General features: G+C 37.3%; 1 protein-coding gene across 1 annotated transcript in view; it reads left to right on the top strand.

The window, feature by feature from the left end:
- The first annotated feature begins 2,741 nt into the window (after positions 1 to 2,741).
- Positions 2,742 to 22,243, top strand: part of LOC100023930 (probable E3 ubiquitin-protein ligase TRIML1) — a 54,066-nt gene continuing 34,564 nt past the window's right edge. The window contains exons 1-6 of the mRNA XM_056803810.1: positions 2,742 to 3,152; positions 3,436 to 3,531; positions 5,304 to 5,534; positions 6,187 to 6,209; positions 6,335 to 6,432; positions 6,866 to 7,078. Coding sequence (XP_056659788.1) covers positions 2,742 to 3,152; positions 3,436 to 3,531; positions 5,304 to 5,534; positions 6,187 to 6,209; positions 6,335 to 6,432; positions 6,866 to 7,078 — 1,072 coding nt within the window. The remainder of the gene's footprint in view (positions 3,153 to 3,435; positions 3,532 to 5,303; positions 5,535 to 6,186; positions 6,210 to 6,334; positions 6,433 to 6,865; positions 7,079 to 22,243) is intronic.

Here is a 22,243-nt window from a genome sequence, read left to right as displayed (position 1 = left end):
ATCATGTAACCATGGGAAAAATTCTAAATCATTTAAATAAATAAAATAAAATAAAATCTACACAAAAATGAGACTGAATATTGGACCCCTCCCTTATTAATTTTATTCTATCAAAGAAAAAAGAGATCAATCCTGGAAATATCCCAACCCAACTAGTATTACACTGATTTATATATAGGTCTCATTTCCACCTAGATCCTTGGGCACAGCATTCAGCCTCATTGCCTTGCAGTTACCTTGAATGTAACAGGTATTTCAGATTTAATGTGAACATGATGAAGTGTGAATTTTTTTCCTTGCTTCCTTCAGCCCAGGTATAAATTCAGTTCTGATGATCTAATTTCAAAACAGAACCCTGGTTCCCAATCATTGAATCAAGCAAATTAGAGCCTAGTAGGTGTAAAGTCAGAGAGGTGGATCCTGGAGGTTCAGAAGAGTATAAAAGGAAACAATTTGGGAAGTTCAGAGTAGGAAACTGAATCTTGGTTGGGAACTCTGACCTGAAGCTGTATACATTGAAGGAAACCTGCTAGATAAGTAGAAGTAAGTATATAGTATCCATTTTTGAATATCACTTTTTTCATATTATATTTTTTTAATGGTGTCAACGTGGAATTTAGAAACCCCAAACTCAGTAGCCTAGTAAGATCTGATGAACCCCAAGTTTTAGGACTAGCTTGTATTTCTTCCTTGTTCCTGTAAGAATCCACCCTGAAGAGAATCTCAGGCTAGCATTTTCAGACTGAATAATGGACCCTAAAGTAGACAATCCCTTTCAGGTGGGGCCAAGTGACTATAGCTCCCAGTACGTAGTATGTCAATCTCATAAACTGAAGGTCCTAAATTCAATCCTCCAATGGAGGATGTGATACAGTGGGAGAGGCTTCTGGAGACAAGAAGAATAAGTTGGTTTGGGCTTGGCCCCACCTAAGTAGGATTGTCTTTTTTACCTTAGGGTCCATTATTCAGTCTGAAACAGCTATCCTGAGATTCCCTTTGGGGTGTATTCTCACGGGAACAGGGAACAAGTATAAGCTTTGAGGTATCCAACTAACAAACTAGACCTAAAACTTGGGGTTCATCAGATCTTACTAGGCTATAAGTTTGGGGTTTCTAAATTCCATCTTGCCAACGGACAAAAGAAAATAACAAAGGACAGTGATTCCTGGACAAGAAAGTACTTTGCTGCAAAGTGAGAGATTATAAGGGAACTAGATCAGTAAGAAAAGTGATGATGTTATGAAAGAGAGTTATTGAAGGTCATACATGTACATATGAATATACTATATTTACATATATATGCTCAAAGTATGCTTAAATGAATTTAATAATTCTTGCTCACCATTTTGCTTGAAGCTAGACTTCTGGAACCTGATAGTCAGGGACCTCCAAGATCTAAACGTAAAAGGAATGGGTTTGGACCCATGCCCTTTCAGGCCTACTCCTACTCTGACATTTGAAAGTCTGTGGTTGGAGAATCTTTGCACATGAAGGGCAAAGCCATATTGTGATTTTCAGAGAAATTCAAGCTATATTTTATATCATGTTTGGCCTAAACCTAAGGTGGTGTCCCTGCTACTAAAGGATCATTGAATTTTAACACTCAATGCAGGTTTTTCCTTTTTTGATTTCTAAATATTCAGAAAATAATTTTGCTAAAATTACAACAGTCTGAGTTTCTTGAAATACTCAAGAATTTCTTGGAAGAAACCCATTTTCAATTTCCGATTAATGTCTCTGTTAACATGGGAAAACAGAGAACTACTAAAGTAGGCATAAAATTAAATCTTTAATCAGGACAAGGGACAGGGCTCGATATTAAGTGGCCAAAGAATCAAGTGCTTAAAAACCACACAGTCAAGGGCTCTGGGACTCTGAGAACAGTGTCTCTCAAAGGACAATAGAACATAGGGATCTTATATGCCTTTTGGGGAACTAAGGACAAGGAAGGATGATTGATTGACTTTATATTGGCTACAAGTTCAAAAAAAGATTATCAGGGAAAGGCTGATGCTTTTCAATGGATACTAAGGAAAGAGTCCAACCAGGGGCTAGGCTTCCTGGGAGAGGACTGATTCCAGGGGAAAAATTTCTTAGACAAAAGTGGTACTTAATAATTGATTATATCTATTAGTCTCACCTAATCTGGGATCATTAAGTACTTTAAGGTCTATTGTTTACATACATACATACATGTTTGTCTGAAACAATATCAGTCTGGGACTCCTTTAAAGTATTTCCACAAGGAACAGGGGCAAATTTGGGATTCCCAAAAACCCAGTTGACATCTTCAGGAAATTCCAAGTGATTGACCAGGTAAGGGCCAAGCAATTCATGTAGTTGTGTTGTGAGATTAGATTGGTAAACTGGAAATATAAAGGTCAGACTAATCTAATATGATGGACAATGTGGGGTAGCCTGATTTCTTATAATTGAAGTTCTATATAATGGCTGAAAGGAAGAGTTTATCATTCTTTGTTTCACCTGGGATAATAGGACACATTCTAATTTGCTAACAAAGAAAGAACAAAGTCAAATTCTTTTTTCCACTTTGGTCTAATCTGTTCAAGAGTTTTTTCAATATTTTTTCATTTTCATCTTGGGGAAAATGATGTTCTTGGAGAAAAAGTGTGAAACTGAAAGTGACTAGAGGACCCTGGGAGGAATTTCAATTGAGGCAAAAAAAAAATTACTTCAGAATATTCTTCTGTTCTGGATCTTTCTCTTCAGAAAAAATGGCAATGGCTGAAATAGCTGAAAACTTCAAGGAAGAGCTGACCTGCCCTGTGTGCCTGGACTACTTCAGCCGCCCAGTGACCTTAGGCTGTGGCCACAACTTTTGCCGACTCTGCCTCCTAAAGAAGTGGGGAGAAGTTGACCAACCCTGCCCTTGTCCTGAGTGCAGAAGAAGCTTCCTGATAAGAGACTTTGAGATCAACCATCGACTAAGTAGGCTGTCTAAAATGGCCAGAAAAATTAGACCCTACTTATTACAGCTGAAGAAAGAAAGCGCTGTGTGTGAGAGACACCAGGAGGAACAAAAGCTATTCTGTAAGGAGGATCAAACCCTTCTCTGTGTATCCTGTGTCCAAACTCAGGATCACAGTAAGCATACAGTGTGCCCTATAGAAAAGGCTGCTGAGTATTCTAGGGTAAGTGTTTCTTAAAAGGAGAAAACAGCTAGGATTCATAATCCTATTAGTAATTCTTCAAGACTATGACTTCTGACAAATATAGTGGGAATGAGAATCCATGAGCACCCTGGGGACCCTATATAAGTATTACCTTTTAATATCCAGGATAAAGGTTTTCAATGACATCCTCACTATTATTGACTTTCCAGCTCTGAGATGGTGGGGTTTTGCTTATCTAATCCAAGACCTTCACAATATAGGGAAAAGCGTCATGGGTCAATCAATGATTATGTTTCCTCAGGACAAACTCCAGAAAACTTTGGAACTTCTTTGGAAAAAAGTGGAGTTAATTCAGAACATGTTGACTGAAGAGAGAGAAAAAATGTTGACTTGGAATGTGAGTGTCTTATTTCATTGGAGAAGGGGTGGTTTTAGCAGGGCATTCTGGAATTCAAGGGATCTTAGAGGCATACAAAAAAGAAATAACTAGGCTACTCTCTGGAAAGAGAAATCTCTGCCAAAGAATACAACCAAAGATTTCAGCCTAAAAAGAGAGACCCATTCCTTCAGAACAGTATTTGTTGATATGTAAAATCATAGTGCTGGCTTATTTAATTTATAAGTTTGTGTTCCTTTTCTCTTCTACCCTCCTGAGTTTTAAAAAATCTGTGAAAACACTCCTCTTAACAGATAGGCATAACCAACCAAGAGAGATACTCACATTGACCACAGCCAAAACCGCCTAGCTCATATCATGCTGTTTATCACAATGTGGGCAACATGCTTAGCCCCGAGCCTGTCATTTTGTGGTTTATCATTTTATTGAGAATTTTTCAGTCTTTTCAAGGTATTGGCTTGACAATGTTGTTATTATATAGTTGTTCACCTTCTTCTGCTCATTTCACTCTGTATCAGTCCATACAAGATACATTAATTTTCTATTATAATTGGTTTTCATAATTTATTTAATCAACACCCTGATTAATGGTCACAATACCTGATTTAGTCACAAATGTGCATGCCATATACATGTGCTTATAAATATGTATGTTTGTATGAGTGTAAGTATACATACATGTAAGTATATATGAGTGTATACATATGAATCCTTTTCCTTTTTTCTTAAATTACCTTTGTAGAGCTCTTCATAATGTATTTCTAAAGGAAAAAGATGGGCAAAGTGTAGTAATTTGGGGGGAAAGTTCCTAATCACTTTGCAGAATGGTTGAAATAATCACATCTCCATCAACAGTTAATTTGTCATATCATTTTCATTTTCAATTAACTCTGTTGCTCTAGTGTCATGAATTGCTTTATTTTTCATTCCTTGATTTGAATTATTCTGTGATAAAATTGTCAATGACATCACATGTATGTGTATAACAGTATTTTCTTTTCCTTTGACTATGCATCTATTGGAAAATGACTGGTTATTATAAACGTTAATAAGTTTAATTACTGTCTTGGAAATGATACTTTTAAATCAGAGAAAATTGAAAATTTCTTCCAACTCACATTGGAGTGTTTCCCTTCAAAATTTAGCTGCATTTTTCTCTTGTGTAAAAAATATTTTCCTTTTTATGTAATCAAAATGATGCATTTTATTTTATGTGGTCTTCTCTGTCTCTGGTCATGATCTAGTCCCCAACCATACATTGAAGGAATATTTTAATTCCTATAATTGGTTTATGATATCATTTAAAAATATTTCATATATTCATTTGTTTATGGTGTTCATTTTGGACCTGACACTAATTTCTTTCGAGGTTTCCCGACAGTTTTGTTGAATAAGTCCTTATTCTAATAGCTATAGTTAAGACTCAATTTGCTTTTAAACTTTGTGTATATTCTACAATGTGGAATTTTGTGTTCCTAAACTGTTGGATCTCTTTTTTTTTTAATAGTATGACCACTGCTTTTGAGATTTGGCACTGATCAACTGCTTTTATTCTCAATTTTATTCAAGTATTTCCCTTGAAATTTCCAAATCCAGGCTTTTCCATTCCTTCAAGCATTTCCCTCTTATACAGTCTTGAGAAGTAGATTCACTAGTACTTTCTACATTCTATTTAGGTAAAGTTTTCACAATGTTGAGAATAAAATAGTCATCTGTTCTTTTTTAATATTAAAAAAGTCTTTGAACCATATCAGATTGTTATATCCTTGCAGGAACAGGCAGATGCTTGGAGGGAGAGCACCAGAATACAATATAAGAGATTCTGTGAGTTCCTGAAATATGAGGAAAAGTGGCACCTTCATCTCTTGAAAATGGATGAAAGTAAGAACATGAAGAATCTAAGAGCAAGTGAAGCCAGACTCTCTCAATATCTTCAGAATTTAAAGAAGGTCATTATAGAACTTGAGCAAAATGACCAAAAAACAGATCTCCAGCTTTTGCAGGTGAGACTTGGGAAGATAAGTAAATATTCTGAAACAATTGCTTTATTTGAAAAGTCTAACAGCCCACTAGCTTTTAACAGTCCAGACTACCAACTAAAGTCTGAGCAAACTATTCAATGCATAGTACAATATTAACAATCACACCTAATGATTGGGGGATGGGAGGGGTGTTACCAAAGAAATATATTATCATGTTTCATGTGTTCTGTTTACCATGGCAGGGTACTGGACTATGAGTTTGAGCAAGTAGCCTGAGGAAGTGAGAATAACTTCAGTACAATGTTTTATAATCTGACCAATTTTCTTGATTGATGTCTCCCTCCTCGATGAACTCTGGCCCATGAAATGTAGGGGAAATGAAGGACACCTAGTGTTGTCTTCTTGCCCAGGACAGGCAGGGGTCCTTTTTTCATGAGATTTGGATCTTTTTCATTTTGTCTTTGAGAATTGCCAAAAGAGATTTTCCTCAATGGAGAATTATTGTCCTAAATTTTTACCACTTTGGTTCCATTTTCTCAAAAACTCATGTGTACTTGATGAACTCTTAGCTCATTTGACTTTATGATCATATCAGAGGACCATCTCACAGTAGGGCCTTGGCCCAGATCATGGCAGAGAACCAAACTAACCATCTCTTTTTTTTTCTCCTCAGGGAGTAGGAGGTCCATTGGTGAGGTAAGATTCCCTTTTGAGCAGCAAAGGGAATTTAAGAGGAGGGCCTATCTTAGAGGAGGGAGGGTGATAGTATCTATGCTGAGTCTATCTTGATCACTGAGGGTAAATGAGTGTCCTCTTTGCAGGAGTGAGTCCCTTTTGAGGCATCATCTAGAAACTACCAATACTCAAGTATCCATGATTCAAATCACTGGAATCTGGGAAATGATGAAATTCTTCAGAGGTGAGCATTAGCATTAGTGGCACTGAACCGGAATTTCAAAGTACATAGCAGCTTCCCTGATGGTTTACTTGATCAATAAAGTAAATAGGAAGACATTCTCATATCATGAATAACAAAGTTATGATGCAGGTCAAGTCACTTAATTAGTACTTTATAAGAATTAAATTATTTCCTTGTTATGAAATGTGTTTACTCTAGCCTAAAAGTTGATTTCTCTTCACATTTTTAAAGTGTAACCTGGAAGGCTCTTGTCTCCCATAGTAATAATAGAGTATGTCGTTGTCACAAGAGGAAAGCATTTAAAATCCTAGATCTTTGACCATTTGTTCCTAAGTAATTCTTTTCCTTCCTGACTCCATGGGCACAGTTGAACTGATTATTCATTCAAGATTTGAGGTCTTAAAAATCATGAAACTTCTTGGTCTTTTTATAGAGAATGTGACATTGGACACTGAAAGTGCCTGTCCCTATCTTATTGTGTCCGAAGATATGAAGACTGTCACCCATGGAGGATTTCAGAAGCATATACCAACTGGTCCCCACCAGTTTGAAGATAGTATTATTTTGGGGGCTCAAATCTTTACCTCTGGAATGCACTACTGGGAAGTATATGTGGGAGATAGTTGGGAATGGTCAGTTGGTGTATGTAAGGCATCATTGAGTAGGAATACACGCATTCCATTTTTTTATGGGGATGTATTTGCCCTTACTTATTTTCAGAAAAAAAATAATTACTCCATCATGACCACACCTTTGTCTGTAGAACATGAATTCAATTCCCCTATCAAAAAGATAGGCATTTTTTTAGACTATGATCAAGGGTCCATTTCACTTTATGATGCTGAGAAGCATTCTTTAATATTTCATTTCCCTTCTTTTCCCTTCTGTGAGCCCCTGAAAGCCATGTTTTGTCCTTGTCCCCCTCTGGCAGAGGAGAGGGGGATTCCAATGACCATCAATCCATGAAATACTCATTTCTGAAGAAGCTACTTCCTGAAGGACCCAGCTCCAAACTCTAATAGTGTAAAGACCAAGACCAAATCTGGGTATATATCTGATGTGTTATGTAAAAGCATTTCTACTGGGTGATTATGAAGAAATTATCATTATTTGTCTGCAAAATTAATATACAGATGGGTCTTTTCATAAAGACTGCTATTCTTATTAAAGTCTGATTGCAGATCAAAGCAAGCCATCTTTTACTTTATTTCCTTCATGAATTTTCTGTCATAGTATGAGGAACATGAGAATGTGTATTGCATGACAGTACTATATAACCTATATCAGAGTATTTTTTTCTTTTTCTTTAGAATATTTTCCAGGGGGTAGCTAGGTGGCTCAGTGGATTGAGAGTCAGGCCCAGAGACGGGAGGTATTGGGTTCAAATCTGACCCCAGACACTAGCTGTGTGACCCTGGGCAAGTCATTTAACCTTCATTGTCTAGCCCTTATCACTCTTCTACCTTGGAACCAATACACACTATTGATTCCAAGATGGAAGGTAAGGGTTTAAAAAAGAATATTTTTCCATGGTTACAAAAGATATATATTTTGGGAAATTAAACCTTTGTCAGAGTTTTGTTATAAAAATGTTTTCCCAGTTTGTTGCTTCCCTTCTCATTTTGGTTGCATTGGTTTTGTCTGTAGAAAACCTTTTTTATTTTATTTCATCAGAGTCATTCATTTTACATTTGACAATGTTCTCTACTCTCTTGCTTGATCTTGAATTCCTTCCTTTCCCACAGATCTGATAGGTGTACTATTCCATGTTTACCTAATTTATTTGTGATTTCACTCTTTATATTTAACCCTAACCCCTAAAGTCTGAGCACTAAACCCCATTAACTAATGATTTCACTAGCTATGAGTTTATTTGCTTTAACTATTCTAATTAACTTCTTAGTTACTATATTAAATTTAGGGAAGGACTTACAGGTACAGGAACAAGGGCCAAAGGAAGTCTCACAGACTGTTGTCTTTTGAGTCTGGAAGAAGTCCCAGTAGAAATTAGCAGCAGCAGCACACAGGAACAAGAAGGGGAGTAATGGTTTAACCCATACAGTCCACCTGTGTAGTGTGAACCAAACTCAACCACTTCTCAGTAGGTGAATTTGCTTGAAGGAAGATCACCAACCACCCTGTCTCCTCCAGAGAAACAAACTCCCTGCCTTATAGGATTTCCTTCTCCTGCTTTGCAGCAAAAGGCTAATCCTATATCCTTACAATAGTTCCCCACTTTGCACAAAGCCAAAATTGTGTTGAAAACATTATTTTGGTATTTGTGTACTAACAAACATATTTTCCTTAAATTAAAATTCTTACCCAAAATAATAAACAACTTACACTCATCTATCTTATCCTATCTAATACTATCCTATTCTAGGAATTTAATCAAGGAAAGGAAAAAGGAAAGTATACAATAAACAATTATAAAGTTCAAAATACAGATCAAACATATGAAAAAGCAAACAAACAAATAACATCAAAATCAAAATACAAACACAAATTTCATGCAAAACATTGAAATCATAAAATACTACTCTTATCAACTAATACAGAAAATTCTATTACTATTGCAATGTATAAACAGCAAACTTAGAAAAAAATTTTGAAAAAATACAATGAACATGTTGCATAAGTTTTACAAAAAATTAAACCAAGCCATCAAACTTATGTAAAATACATTTAACAATAGATGAAAATAAAACAACCTTATTCTTGTAAGAACTTAGCAAATATGATCTATTTATATATATACATATGTGCTACACATACATATATACTTCATATTTACAAATGTTACATATATACATATACATGAATATAATTAATTCTACAATCCCAACTATAAGCAGCTAACTATTCTTTATTAGTAACTAACTACTTTATAATTAATTATAACATTGTTAGTACCTAGCTATACATTGTTTCACTCATTCAACTAGTGAATCAATGGATCCTAACCATGTTCATGTTTTTGTATATATGTGTTTTATGTTGTTATTCATGCTATTTTTTTTTGTGTTATGTCTGTTACTGTTGTATGTAATATACTTAACAAAACTTTAGAATTTTCTTCTCATCTCATTTGAAGAATTCCTCTCCAAAATCCATGGTAATTATATATATTGATGAATGCTTGTGAATATATGTTATATTATATTACATTACCCAAATTTCTTAGAACCATTAGTCCATCAGTCACTTGATTGTCTTCATTGAAAATCCCCTTCAAAGTCTTTATCTGCTTAATATTTTAAAGTCAGCCTTTGTACAATGTCCATCAATTTTCTAAATCCTCCTCTTCAATTGCAATGTCCTCTTCCATCTGAATGTTCTCTTTCACTGGAATGGTCTTCTCCTTACTGATCTGTTTGACTGCAGACTCTATTTGACTGATGAATCTCAGCTTTCCATGAACTCTTCTTCATTTTCTTCAACAATTTCTACATTTTCATTAGCAATTCCATGAGCTAATTTAATATGTGAACAATGATACCATGAATTTCTGCTCTTAGTCTCTTATGTAGATAAAACAAAGCTATGGAAACATCTGGCCAATTTAGAAGAGTTTCATCACAAATTTTCCCCACCATGTTCTTGAGTTCCCTATTCAAATGCTCCACTTGACTTGAACTTTGTGGATGATAAGGAACATGATACTTAAGTGTTATTCCTAGATTCTCATAGACTCTTTTCAGAATATCTTGTGTAAAATGAGATCCTTTATCAGAATCAATGGTAATCAGTACGCCATACCTAGGAACAATTTCTTTAAGCAAAACTTTCACCACAAAGCTACTGCATTAGTATTAAATGGAAAAGCTTCAGGTCATTTTGTTTATAATTACAATACAAAACTTGTATCTTCTAACTTTTGGCATGCTTATGTAATCTATTTGCAAACTCTCGAATGGGACAATATGCCAAAGATCTACCATCCATTCTTTCTGAATGTACCTTGATTGAATTTTGGCAAATAGAACAACTTAATTTGCAACAGTACTTATTCCCAGTGCTAGCCATTTCCTTTTTACAGAGTCTACTACAGCTTGAGTACCAAAATGATCTTTTGTGTGAATGGCTTGACACAAATAGGTATATAAATCTTTTGGTAACAGCAGTTTTCCAGTGTCTGCAACCCATATTCCATGTTCTTTCCTCACTCTGTGATAGAGGCTGATCCCTGGGCAACAGGAGCTGAGGTAAAAAGTCTGCTCATGTTTCTCTTCAGAAAGTCCCTTCAATTGGGAAGTATTGGGGAGGAAAGATTTCTAGTCACCAGCAGGAAAACTGGGTAACCCTCAGGAGAAAGTCTTTTTCCCACCTTCTGTCTTTGACTTACTAAAGACTGAGAGCAACTCCTCTAACAGCCAGATTCTCCTCTTCCTCAAGATTCCAAACTCCTGGGCCTCTATCCCATCGAGGTGATCAATTTCACATACTCTTCAGCTTGGCACTTTTTCTCTAGTGCCAGCCTCTGTCACATCTCCGAATTTCTTCTTCCACTTCTGAATTTCTGATTCTACATAAGCTCTTTCTAAATCATAAGACTCAATAACTTACAAATTCATTACATACACTGGAGCATTCCAGGCTACATACTTAGCAGCTATATCAGCTCTATGATTTCCTTTTAGAAACTGAATCTCTGCCACAAATATGACTTCTACAATGGATCACTGCTAGCTGTTTAGGTTTTTGGATAGCATCCAACAACTCAGTTATTATTTCTGCATGTACAATTGGTTTTCCTGATGCAGTAATAGAACCTCATTGTTTCTAGATCTTTCCTGTTGCACGACATATTGAAAAGGCATACTGAGAGTCTCTAAAAATATTAGCACTTTCACCATCAGCTAAAATAGAGACTTGCTTTGAGAGGTTTTGAGACCAATTAAGAAGCACCTTTTTTTTTTCTTCAAAAGGTGAAGTATAAATCCTTCTACCCCCCCAAAGTGGATTTTCAAGTAATTTCTTTCAGCAGGGGAACACACCCACACATACCCTAATATGGCCAACCCAGATAGGCTTCCATTTTCTGCCTGTGGGGGAGAGGAATGAGGTAGCACATGACCTTTGGCATTTTATTCCTGGGGAAAGGGGAAGGAAGATTACTCTTCCAAAAAGGAAGTAGAATTGCAAACATGGCTCACTCTATGAAAGAACTGTACATTTGTAAAGGGTGAAATTATGGGTGAGACTGAATGTATAATCAATTTAGGTCTCCAAGGGTTTTATTTATAACAATCCTAATGAAAAACTCAAATAATAAAATACCCAAGTCAGCTGCCAAATTTTATGGTGATTTAATTGATATAGTAGAGAAGATTAAGAAGAAGAAAGAATAGGGTTTTTTCTCTCCTCTCCCTGCCTGACTAATATCGGGTGGGGAGATCAGGAGATAAGGGAGTAAGGGTTTGGAGTATGAAGGAGGAAGGAATCAGCCTGACCTCTGAAGGGGCTCAGCTAAGATGCCCAAACCTGAAATCAGTTCCAGGGAAAAACTCACCACCCAAACACTCCAAGATGTCAGAACTCTTAGCACGCTTCCAGCCAGAGTCATCTCTCTGGGGAAAGAGAAAGAGGCAGGAACTGACGTGCCTTATATGGACACTTTTACATCACTTTTCTGTATCTCATCTGTATCAATGAGGACTTAGCTTGACTTAGGACAGCCCAGAGGTCTGTCCTTTTTTTGCACATGTCTGTTGAAGGCCATCTCCTCAGATAATTAAATCTTGAGTTTGATGCAGACCTTAAAAATCTTGTTAAACTGAGTAGGGTGGAGAATGTAGAGTTTCCAAAAGACCTGATTCTGTTATTCCAAGTATCTCCATTGTTACAGGAAATAGCTAAATCACATCTTCTAAAGAATGGTCTGATTAGGGTGAAATAGTTTTAAAATTCACACATTGCCTATTTTAAACAGCTCCCAATCTTAGAATGCTTTTCCTTCTTACCATTCTTAGGTGCACTGGTCCTTGCAATTGTCTTGCCTGAGATTTAGGGGAGAAATACGTCTCCCTTGCTGTTTGGGTCAACACAGGCCCTAAAATACATCCTATTTGGGATTCCTCCACACTATGTTCATTGAGGAATTCTCCCTGACTATGAGAGATTCCAGAGGTGTGACAAACAGGAACATAAATGGATAGGGAAGATAGTTTAAAGAGTCCGGAAGTTAATTTTTTTTTGTCTCAGCCACTTTAAATAGCTAGCATTTGTATAACATTTTTAAAGCTTACAAAGCCCTTTATAAATATTCATTAAAATGGAATAAAACATTATCTTATTTTATCCTCACAACGACCCTGTGAATGTAGCATTGTCATTATCCACATTTTTTAGATCAAGGAACCAAGGCAGAATCAAGTGAAATGACTTATCCAGTATCACTCACAATTAGTAAATGGTTAAGGGAGAATTTGAACTCAAGTCTTCCTTTTTCCAAGGCCAGCTCTCTGTGTACTACTATAGCATATCTTTTTTTAATGAATCCTAGAGAATCAACTAAAAAGCTAAATGAAATAATCAACAACTTTAGCAAAGTTGCATGGTACAAAATAAATCCACATAAGTCATCAGCATTTCTATATATTTTCAAGACTTCTCAGCAGCAAGAGTTAGAAAGAAAAATTCCATTTACAATCACCCTAGATAATATAAAATACATAGGAACATATCTTCTAAGACAAACATAGGAATTATATGAACACAACTACAAAACACTTTCCACATAATTAAAACTAGATGTAAATAATTGGAAAAACATTAATTGCTCATGGGTAGGATGAGTTAACATAATAAAAATGACAATCCTACTTAAACCAATTTACTTATTTAATGCTATATTGATCAAACTACCAAGAAACATTTTTACTGAATTAGAAAAAAAAAACATAATAAAGTTCATTCAGAAGAACAAAAGATCAAGAATATCAAGGGAAATAATGAAAAAAACATGTGAAGGAAGGTGGCCTAGTAGTACCAGATCATAAATTTGTGCTATAAAGCAGTGGTCATCAAAACAATATGGTACTGGCTAAGAGATAGGAGGGATGATCAGTGGAATAGAGTTGGGGTAAATGACCTCAGCAAGACAGAAATATCCCAGTTTTGGGGACAAAAATACACTGTTTGACAAAAAACTGATGGGAATATTGGAAATAGTATAGGAGAGATTAGGTTTAGATCAATATCTTATACCCTACACCAAGATAAACTCAGAATGGGTGAATGACTTGAATATAAAGAAGAAAACTGCAAGTAAATTTGGTGAACATAGAATCGTATACTTGTCAGATCTCTGGGAAAGGAAAGATTTTAAGACCAAGTGGGAGTTAGAAAAAATTACAAAATGTAAAAAATATAATTTTGACTACAATAAATTAAAAAGGGTTTGTACAAACAAAACCAATGCAACCAAAATTAGAAGGGAAGCAACAAACTGGGGAAAAAATCTTCATAACAAAAATCTCTGACAAAGGTCTAATTACTCAAATTTATAAAGAGCTAAATCAATTGTACAAAAAAATGAAGCCATTCTCCCATTGATAAATGGGCAAGGGACACGAATAGGCAATTTTCACAGGATGAAATAAAATTATCAATAAGCAACATGAAAAAGTTTTCTAAATCCCTAACATGACAGCAAAACAAAGTAATAAATGTTGGAGGGCATGTGGGAAAATTGGGACATTAATACATTTCTGTTGGAGTTGTGAATTGATCCAACCATTCTGGAGGGCAATTTGGAACTATGCCCAAAGGGCTCTAAAAGATTGTCTGCCCTTTGATCCAGTCATACTACTGCTGGGTTTGTACCCCAAAGAGATAATAAGGAAAAAGGCTTGTACAAGAATATTCATAGCTTCACTCTGTGGTGGCAAAAAATTGGAAAATGAGGACATGCCCTTCACTTCGGGAATGGCTGAACAAATTGTGGTATATGTTGGTGATGGAATACTATTGTGCTAAAAGGAATAATGAACTGGAGGAATTCCATGTGGATTGGAACGACCTCTAGGACTTTATGCAGAGTGAAAGGAACAGAACCAGGAGAACATTATACACAGAGACTGATACACTGTGGTACAATCGAATGTAATGGACTTCTCTATTAGTAGCAATGCAATGATCCAGAACAATTTGGAGGGATTTATGAGAAAGAATGCTATCCACATTCAGAGGAAAACTGTGGGAGTAGAAATACAGAAGAAAAACAACTGCTTGATCACAAAGATTGATGGGGATATGATTGGGGATATAGACTCTAAATGGCCACCCTAATGCATACATCAATAATATGGAAATAGGCTTTGATCAAGGACACATGTAAAACCCAATGGAGCTGCACATTGTATATAGGAGGAGGTGAGGGAAAGAACATGATTTTGTAATGAAGGAAAAGTATTCTAAATTGACTAATTACATAAAATTTTCCAAGAAAAAAAAAAGCATAAATCTACCAAATGTTGCCATGTTTGTCATCTTCCTTTCTGTCCAAATAGCATCACTATTACCTCATCCCTCTAAATTTTGTACTCCTGGTAAGCAATGTATCCCATGACATCCAGCTGAATTCGGCTCTTTACTTTTATTTTAACTAGCTGTTTAACCTTTAACAAATCACCTTGCTGTAGTTTTTTCATCCTTTGTCAAATGGGGTTGATAATTCATTCTCCACTCTCTTGAATGTATATTAAGAGGGCCAAATGAAATCTTATATGTTAAATGATTTAGAAAGATTGTAAACCGTTATTTAAACAAAAAGGTATCATTGCTATGTCAGCAGATGAACCAATTAAATACCAAGAGATTGGTATATGACAATAGTGTTATCAGTGTAAATTTGATTTCATTGCTTTAATCAAAATCTTTCTTAGCCTCAATTTCCTTATTTGTAAATAATTGAGTATTTCTCTCACAGAGGAAATTATTGAGAACCAAATGATAAGTTGTTAAAGCACTAAACATACCTTAAACATTATAAAAATATTAGTTACTATAATTATGACTATTATTCATGCTTTTCTTCCCTATGTTTTTTCATTATTTCCCTTAAGACTCTTGATCTTAAATTCCTCCAGATAAATTTTATTATAATTTTAAGTGCTAGAAAAAAATCCTTTGGTAATTTGACTGGTATTAGACTGAATAAAATTTTAAAACACAAAAACAAAAAATCTTTTAGAGAAATTTCAGGAAAATAAACTTGCCAATACCCTAAATCAAGAAAGTGGATCTTTTTGGAGAACGTGCCATAAGAATGCGTGTGGAAACCACACATTGTATCAAAAGACCCAGAATGAACTTTGGGGTATAATGGAAGGGTGCTGAACATACTTATTCTGAATGTAAACTCTTATGCCAAAGGGAAATGGTTCCCAATTGGTGGTTTCTCAATGTGTCTATCAATCATTTTTTGTTTTCTTTCTTTTTTCTTTCCCTCTTATCCCCATATTCTTGAAATTTCTCCTTTGTAAAGTGCAATATGTTATGCACTTCTAGTCAAGAAAGGTCTTTAGAGGTATAAGCTGGGTATGTGAAATGATTCACTGGGGAGGCTAGGCATATGAATCTGGGAGATTTCAACATGCTTGTCTCCCAATAGAATTGCAGGGGGGATTATGTAGATAGAATCCCCCCCCCCCCTTTTCCCCACCTTGCTGCATGGCTGGATGTCTTGTGAATGCTCCAAACAGGTCACAGGTGAAAAGCCCTAGGAACATGGCTCAGAACTAAAGATTATGTCAAGAGAAAGTATAAAGGTGTGGGGAGAGATAGGTCTGGGGTCTCTATTCCCTTGGAGGTGGAAGTGGAGCACTATGGCTGAGTCAGCCAGCCATGTGGAGAACCATGAGGTCTGAGTTAGGTTAGATTAGGCTTAAATCTCTACATATCTGCTTTTTTCTGTTTCAAGTGATTATTAACAAACACCATAAAAATAAGGACCTGGAGTTATTAATTTAATTCTAACACACTCATGACTAATGACTTTATTCCCTTAAATCAGGGTTGTAGTACTCAAAGCAGCAGACTCTCTAATACCAAGACCCACTATTATAGTAAGGGATTAGGGAAGGTTTTAGGGAAGGGAAACAGAAGATAACATAAATAAATATATAACAGGGGTATATTTAATTAAATAAGGGTAAAAGGAATTATAAGGGATTAGGAAAGTCCTACTACTAATACCCCACCCAGGTAATAAATATCAATAATCTTAATTTAGCTAAACCTAAACTACAAATTACTAAGGAGTAAATCCAGCAGAGACCAGAATCTCACAGAGTCCTTGACAGGTAGGTAACAGGAATCCAGCTGTTGGGTCCTCAGATGTCCCAGAGAATAGAGAGAAGACTCCTTCACTCTGTTCACCAGAAATGTATGGGAAATCTTCCTCTCAGCCTTGCTGTTTATTTTGGAGGCAGTCAGCTTCCAAGATGATCTTGTCTAGGTACAGTCCAGGTACACGCATTCAGGCTTCACCATCAGGTCCAGACTCCCTGGAAGCTTAGAACTCTGACCCTACCAGCTCAGGAAAGATTCGAAGTCTTAAGACCTGCCAATCAATTGCAACTTCTACCTTCCCTTGCTACACCACCATGATTAGAATAATAATGGGCACCCAACAAAACCGGGCAAGGCTGGAGGGGGTCCCTCAGTCTGCTTCACCTCAAAATGTTCCCTGCCTCCCTCCACTGAATAATAGTAAACCTGAAATAATATGAAATAGAATGAAAATCATTGAGTTTCCCCCAGCATCTTGTGACTCCAGGGTTTCAGGTGACAAACAGGAGTAATGCCAGTATTGAATCACATACCAGGGGAGTGCTTCCAATACCATATATCTGAAGGATCAGTGTTGGATGCACTGACAGTGCTTGAATAGTAAGGAGCATGAGAAGAGCAGATGGGGACCGCTGGGTGGCTCAGTGGATTGAGAGTCAGGCCTAGAGACAGGAGGTCCTAGGTTCAAATCTGGCTTCAGACTCTTCCCAGCTGTGTGACCCTGGGCAAGTCACTTGACCCCCATTGCCTAGCCCTTACCACTCTTTTGCCTTGGAGCCAATACACAATATTGATTCTAAGATGAAAGGTAAGGGTTTAAAAAAAAAAAGAAAAGAGCAGATAATATCTGCCCTGGGGTCCAGAAAGCGATTGCCATTTTCCTGTAGATCTCCCAGAGTAAGGATAGGCTCATGTCCCCATTTACACTGAGTTTTGGACTCGTGGTCTGAGATGAAGGTGACATCCAGAGGGTCAGGAGGGGAGGAGGAAATCACAGTCCACTGACCCCCATGCCAATATAATAAGGTAGCTGAAGATTCAAAGAGAGCCAACAGTCAGACAGGATCGGGGGCCCTGCTATTCAAGAAGGTGAAGACTGTTGAGAGCATGTTGAGGAGGGATTGCTCTTCTGGGAGTGTCTGTCTGCAGCCTTGGTAGGTTGCCTAGGTGTGGAGACTGTCGTGCCAGTCTGACTTGTGCAAGGATGCCTCTGTCCAGGCCAACAGGAGAGGGCAGTAACTTATCAGCCACTTTTTGCATTGTAAAATCAGTCCCCAGATCTCTTCTGGTAAAATACAGCCAGAGTCCCAATGTCCGGCCAGCCAACCAGCCTATGTTGGCTGGGGTCCTAATAATCAAAATAATTGGTTTATAAGATCTGAGGGTAGCCCAGACTTCTAATCCTAACCCCCCACCCCCCACCACAGCATGACATCAGAGTCTATCTGATACCACAGGGCAAGGGGGCTTCACTGTCCCATCGCAATTCCCACTCTACTAGTAACTGAGTTGAACCTTTGATTCAGCATCAGGTAAGGGTACATAGTGGGAGCAAAGGAGTTTTCCTGCCTATAGTTTGCCTGAAATACTTCTACAATGTGGGGCTACAATATCCCATGCCATGTTTCCCCCTCTCCAAATATCTAAGGGAACAGGGTCTCAGTCTTCTGTAGCTTCTTCATAGCTAATAAGGGGCGACAAATCCATGAGAGGGGGAGGGAGGGGATATGGGCACAGGCTCTTCAGGGGCGTGTCCCTAGCAAATGCCTGGGTCCTAGTAGCTGGGGATTTGAAGACTCTGAGATCTGGGGGTTGGACGTGTCAAACGACTGTTTCCTTTGACTTGCAGACAGGTCACAAGGGGCAGAGTTAGTACCACAGGAAGAAATGTAGAAACCAGGACTGGGGAAAAAAAAATTAGGGCAACATATGAACAAAGAAGAATAATACAATAGAAATTTATATTAAACCTTAATTTGGGTATTTTAGCCAACAGATTCCATCTTCAGAAATCATCTTCTGACAAGAATGGATTCCTTTAGGAAATTTGATTCCTAAGTTATTTGCAGAGATAGTATGTGATGTGTAATATTTATTGGGAAAGGAAATGGGATTGGAAAAATGGGGGATAATAATGGGAGGTTTATATGGGGTATGGAGGAGTTGAGGAGAGAAGGAATATTGCTTGGAGAGGCAAAGGAGGGAGATACCCCCTGCTGAGAAGAAACAGGGGTCCGATAAGGTCTGTTTTGCCTTGATGACTGAACTGATTTTCAGCTCCCTCTATGACCAGAAAAGATAGTCCACTTATCTGACTGCGAATTCAAATAATATAAAGTTTAATAACTAGTTGGGATTGGAGTTTTTTCTCAGCTTCAGACCTGAGGCCAGGCCCCAGAGGCTGGTGGAGAGTTTGTCCCACTCACATCTACTCTCGGTTGTTCTAATTCAGAATCTTAGCAGTACACACAAAGCAACAAGGTCTGATCTTCAGAGATGAATGGGCCTGAATCTTCTGGCGGAACCAAGAAGAGCATGCCACTCCAGACAGGCTGAACAAGCTCCTCTCTCCTCCAACCCCAGGAAGCAAGTTCCACACAGCAGGAAGGAAGTGCTAGTCACAAGACCCAACTGCACTCCCAACTGCCCTTCCCCCACAAACTGTCAGTGTTGTTTCCTTTCCACAGATGTTTCTGATAAAGAGTATCCTTTCACAAAGCCCACATTTACATAGCATCTATGAACACTTGAGTAACAATATTTTACAGATTAATTTCTTTAACCCAGATTCTGGAGGAAACCCAGAAAATTTTTGGTTATTTCCAAGCTTAAGATCCAAACTTCAATTGGGACAAATTAAGGCTGCAATACAAATCTGTTATTAATAACTCTACCTAGTTCTCAAAGTATGTTCCCTAACAATTTTATAATTTTCAATTATTATCCCAATAGATTGTTTGGGGAAATGGAAATCCTAATTTCACAATTTGCATTATGTGCTGATTATGGGAATTTGTCACAAAGGAAAAGGTAGACATGGGAAAAAAAAACTTTATCCCAAGGGACACATAGTGAGTGGCTTCATGTACAGGCCAAGGCTGTCATTGGCTCATGCCATCATTGTGTCACTGAAGGATTAGCATCCTGAAAGGTCAGGAAGGTCCAGTCCAAATTAAGCCCTGAATTGCCTTTTTAACTATCATAGGACTTTCTTTGTCCTTTGACTACTTCATCACCATTGCATCCCAGAAGCCAATTTTATTTTCCCCCTGTACATGACAAGTCTACTCTTTTCAGCTCAGAGAAGTTCTGCTTATCAGCAGCCAAAAAACTTTCCCTACACTCAAACAAGCCTTTCTCATCCTACAAGGCTAATCATTTGCCCACTCTATGAATTCCTTAAAGCTTAGGAGTCCACATTTGAATGGTTATTCTTACATATTTTGGCAATAATTAACATATCATACTTTAGTCACAAAATCTGAAATGAGGAACTGAAGTGTTGAATTGAGTAGCTCCACTGTAAATACAAATCAGGGCTGGATCATATCCTGGCCCTAGGCCATCTGAAGGAACTAAGACAAGATCAGTCAGGGATTTCTCTCTAAGGTAACTTTCCATAGAAATTCCAGAAGCATTTGTGATTTTCAAAAACCATATGCTTCAATTTTAGAAAGTATCCCTAGGTCAAAGATCCAATTATGAGAATAGAACATCTATCTGTTCTATTTCACCTCCTCTCTCTCTCTCTCTCTCTCTCTCTCTCTCTCCTTTTCCTCAAAAACCCCTCTGCTTAAAAAGCAGAACATGACTTCCATTCTCCCTTCACAAATCTGCATATGCAAGCTTTATGGATTGTAGATCAAAATCTCTCTTTCTTCCATATTTAAACACAACATACCCCTTCACCTTCTCTGATTTGCTTTTATTATCAGAAAAATAAATATTCCATTTGGTATCCCTGCAAGTGCTAATCAATAACTCCAAAGAATCCTGATTTAAAGGATTACATCATTGAAACACTGTATCTTTAGCATAGTACTCATCAGTTATAAATTTTAGTTCATATTAGCAGCAATACACATAGTAGTCATCACAGTTTTACTGTGGTAATTATGCACAGATTAAATAAAAGTTCCAGCATTTGGATATGCTGACAAATAAACTCTTAAAATTCTGAACAAGTGTTTTCCACACTGTGTAATTAATTTCTGTACCCTTGAACTATGATCCCCAGCATCCCCCTTTTATCCTCAGGTTACATCCTTACGTTTTGGAGATAAAGTTTCTGTAATCTTGTCCTCTCTAGCTCTTTTCCCTAATCGTGGTCAGGAAAACTTCTCATTACTCAGATTCTTTCTATTTTCTCTACTTCAAGTGATCATTAATAAATTTTATAAAATATAATACTTGGAGTTATTGGATATTAACTTTAATCTTACATTTTGGGCAAGTCACAAAGTGATAGAATCCTTGAATTTTCTGTTAAGAAAGCCTTTGTGTAAAGAATAGGGAGTAGATAAATTTTGCAAAGCCATGTTTTTCTCATGCCACTTCTAGTGCTCTACTGCTTGTTCCTGCCATTTTGTTTTGTTTTGTTTTGTTTTGTTTTGTTTTGTTTTTCACTGGCCACCTCTCCTGCCTTCCCACTGCCCACTGCTTTCATTTGTGTGACTTAGCCTTGGGCTCCTTGCTGAAAGGGATAAACCTCAGCCTCCACTGTTGATCCCCTGAGTTTCCTGCCAGAAGGGTGAGATCCAAAATCTGTTGGGCTACCCTTCCCTACAATAATGTTGATCTCAAGCCTGTGCTAGCTGCTTTTCAGCAGGGGAACATAGTGTGGTGCAGCCTTTCCACTCTATCCACCCCAACCCCAGCCTGGCTAACCCAGGGGGTTTCCATGCTCCTGGATGTGGAGGTGGGGACTGAGGTATCATAGGGTCACTGGTTTTATCCCTGGGGGAGGAAGAGACAGTACTCTTCTCCCAAATACTTCTTGTGAGGCTTTTACTCCTAGCTAGTACATAACTAAGCTAATACCACCTATAGACAAGAAGTAGAGATTGCAAGCATGGCCCATTTTCCTGCCTATCTCAAACAGCTCCCATTTCCAGAAAGCCTTACCAAGTCCATGCAGCTTACAGCTTTAGGATGTCTTTTCTTGCTGCCATTCCTGAGGGTTCTTGTACTGATTAGATACCTTGCAGTTGTTAGCTTTAGTAATCTCAAGATTCAGAGGGGAGATTAATCTACCTATACACCCTTATCTTTTGAGATTCATCCAGTGGTCTCTCTCTGAGGGTCTGGGCTTACTCTGTCCAGGTGTGATGATTTCTGTCAAATAATGGAATGAAAAGCACTATGTGTTCAGTTCCACATACATAGGTGTCACATAGTGTTCTGCCATGGCACATAGGTTCATTTATTATATAGGTTAGTGAGTACATAGTTCTTTGGCACACAATAAATTTTCTACATACGTGGTCTTCTACATGTAATTGGATATGTCACACAT

This window comes from Monodelphis domestica, chromosome 6 (genome assembly GCF_027887165.1).
Source record: "Monodelphis domestica isolate mMonDom1 chromosome 6, mMonDom1.pri, whole genome shotgun sequence".
Taxonomy (NCBI): domain Eukaryota; kingdom Metazoa; phylum Chordata; class Mammalia; order Didelphimorphia; family Didelphidae; genus Monodelphis; species Monodelphis domestica.
The sequence above is the reverse complement of the archived record's forward strand: the minus strand, read 5'-3'. Positions and strand labels throughout refer to the sequence as shown.